The sequence below is a fragment of the Arachis ipaensis genome, chromosome B04, assembly GCF_000816755.2.
Source record: "Arachis ipaensis cultivar K30076 chromosome B04, Araip1.1, whole genome shotgun sequence".
Taxonomy (NCBI): Eukaryota; Viridiplantae; Streptophyta; class Magnoliopsida; order Fabales; family Fabaceae; genus Arachis; species Arachis ipaensis.
This window is the reverse complement of record NC_029788.2, coordinates 16337822-16340725: the sequence shown is the minus strand read 5'-3', so window position 1 is coordinate 16340725 and position 2904 is coordinate 16337822. Positions and strand designations below refer to the sequence as shown.

The following is a 2904-nucleotide window of genomic DNA, read 5'->3' as shown; positions in this document are numbered from 1 at the left end:
TTACTACCATACTCTCACACTTCCTCTCTACCTTAGTTCGTCAACGAAAATCATCTAAAGAAACAAAAGATTTGAATGGATGGAGTAGTAATATATTCCATTTAAATGCAAATCAAATAGTTTAACTACAAAATTTGATGCTTTATAAGGGTCAACTTGTGTTTAGGTAACAGTCACTTAGGTTACAAAATTTGAAGGGATGAAGTAGTCGTATATTCCATTTAAAAGCAAATCAAATAGGTTAATTACAACAATTTGATCCTACGGTCAACTTGTGTTTAGGTACCATTTATTTAGGACACAAAAACCCAATGAGCTCTAGTAGAGCAACTCTTTAGGAGTGCCCATGCTTCAGAGGTGGGAGGACTGCAAAAATTTCACTTCCCAGTTTGAGTACATAATTAACTTAGTTTTCTTCATATCTAATTGATGAAAAGATGATTTCGCTTTTGTTGTTGTTCTTATTACCCTGCATACTTTCTATCACCATTGAACATTTTAAGTTATCTATTGATATGCACAACTGTTGCATCGCTGGATTATCCTTTAATTGTTAGACGTGGGTTTCAGATTGGAGTAGTTATAGAAGACAGAGAGCTCATTGGTTCTTATATGGATGGAAAGCCTTGGAAAGCAGGAAAGTTCTCCTTGACTCTGCGTTTGTCATTATGGTCTGAGCACTTGGGTCTACCAGCAGGAGAGGTTAGTGTCTTAACATTCTGTGACTACATAAGAGTATGTTTTGGTTGGGGATAAAGATGTCGTGCAAGTTATTATGAATGACATTTACAAATGAAATTTATCCATGTAAACTGCACCACATCTTTACCCCAGACCAAACATGCTCATGTCGTGGTGTCATGGTATGCCTGATTGTTGAATATCATTTTAATATCATTGTTTACAGGTCAATCAAATAATGGACCCGATTATTGAATCATCTTACAAAGATATTTGGATGGCAACAGCAAAGGTAAGAAGGAAATATAAAATTTTTATATAAATAGCAGTACTTTGGAATGGTATATATTATTAATTTATTATAAAGATTACTTTTGGATGGATATTTCTTTGCGTAAAATTTATTCATTTAAACATATTTTGTTGTTTTGAGAGTCTTCCAATGATGTTCTTGATTAATTGGATTAGAAATGATATTTCAATAAGAATACTGATAATTGTTCTTGGATACATTGTACAGACAAATACTGCAATTTACCAGGATGTCTTTTCTTGTGTACCTAATGATCTAATCCACACCAGGTATATTCAGTGATGGTTTTCATCTTTGGGTGAATCTTCTATTTGTTTTGTCCTAACATGAATTTGACACCTTTTATGTTTGTGCAGACTTGCTTTCAGACAGAGTGTAGCCTTTTGGAAAGAAAGAATTGGTCACACAACCATTGATTTAGGAATAGCGCCGCAAAAATTAGAATCCTATCATGATGGAGATATCAAGAACACTGATCCATTGCAGAGATTAGCATCAGTGAGGGGTCATCTTGTTTCTTTTCCTTTGGAGTTCATGTGCCAAGAAAGTCTAAGACCTGGTTTCAGTGAAAGCGAATATTACGCCGCTGCTCAAGTTTTCCACTGAGTAACACGTGTTCATATATTAAAACATCGTTGAGTACAGTTTTATTTTTCATTCGATTTTTATTTTTTTTCTCCCCGCAGGATTTGCACTATATTATTTGCAGAATGCCTTTTTTTATTCCAGTTCTGCAATGGAAGGGGGAAGATCCAACGATATATTGTAAAGAATGTAAATTGTAACTTCGCTGTAAAGAAATATTATTCAATTTTATTTTTACAGGAAAGAATATCAGAAAGAAAGAAAAAAACACCTTACTTCAAAATGTATACACAATGCCTCTGATGTTAATAAAGAACTCTAAAGAAAATCCGTTCTGCGTTTCAATGATTCTCTTATTAGGCTGGCCTCTCCAGTTTTTGATATGATTCTTCCACAATCTTGATGTTGATGAGTTTGGGAAATTCTATTTTTAATTTAAGTGATGATCAAACATTATAAATGTGATTAATTGTAAGATTATTATTTTGATTTTTATTTTCATATGTTGATTGAATAATTTTGCAATACAGGTTTATGTTGGGCCGATTTTTCAGCCTTAATATTAAATTGATGAGACCATGGTTGAAATAATTATTTGTTTCTTGGGCCGAGTAGAAAAGAAAATCCTAAGCCCAATAAAATCAAAATTCAGCCTTATGTAATTTTTGTTGGCTGAAATGTTTTATTAAATGGGCCAGTTTTACTTATTATTGATACAAGCCCAAATTGTTCTTCATGCATGATTCGAAACCAATGGAGAAGGAAAGCAAATGTTTTTATTATCTTATGTCTCCATCGGATCTCATATTTCACCATGTGATGGAATTCAAATCTCATTTAAGTGAAGTTAATAAATGCATGGGAAATATGAGAGAGATTATACAATTGATTTGATGGCTCCTTTACTGCTACACGCCACCGAGAAACAAAGGGAAATGAACATTTAATTTACTTTGTCAAAATCCATTAGTTAATGTTCAAATTTCTCTTTCCTCTCTCTCTTAACTTTCTTCATTTCTTTCGGTCATTACACAGCCAACCATGGAAGCTATAGCAAGCTACCGTAGAGAAGAAGAAGCACGCCTAAAGATCATCACAATGATGGCAAGAAAAAGAAAACTAAAAGTATGCTGTGGCTAAGATCCTCTTTCACTTGTGGTAAGATTTTGTGAAGAGATCTTGGCTCCTCCATACCAAAAATGGAAGTAAAGATCTCGGCCAGCAAGGAGAAGATCCTTGGAGAGGATGGCTTGTCTCTGATTCTGCTCAACCACCACAGGAGGTAGCTAGAGTGGCTACGTGATGGAAGAGGCAGAGATTGGAGC

The 2904-nt window shown here is 34.3% G+C and overlaps 1 protein-coding gene across 3 annotated transcripts in view; it reads left to right on the top strand.

Annotated features, from left to right (window-relative positions):
* The window catches only part of LOC107639028 (phospholipase D zeta 1), an 11714-nt gene extending 9790 nt beyond the window's left edge, over positions 1 to 1924 (top strand). For all 3 annotated transcript variants that reach the window (XM_016342437.2, XM_021120892.1, XM_016342438.2), the window contains 4 exons: positions 571 to 702; positions 908 to 973; positions 1202 to 1263; positions 1351 to 1924. In XM_016342437.2, the coding sequence (XP_016197923.1) occupies positions 571 to 702; positions 908 to 973; positions 1202 to 1263; positions 1351 to 1600 (510 nt within the window). In that variant the 3' untranslated portion in view covers positions 1601 to 1924. The remainder of the gene's footprint in view (positions 1 to 570; positions 703 to 907; positions 974 to 1201; positions 1264 to 1350) is intronic.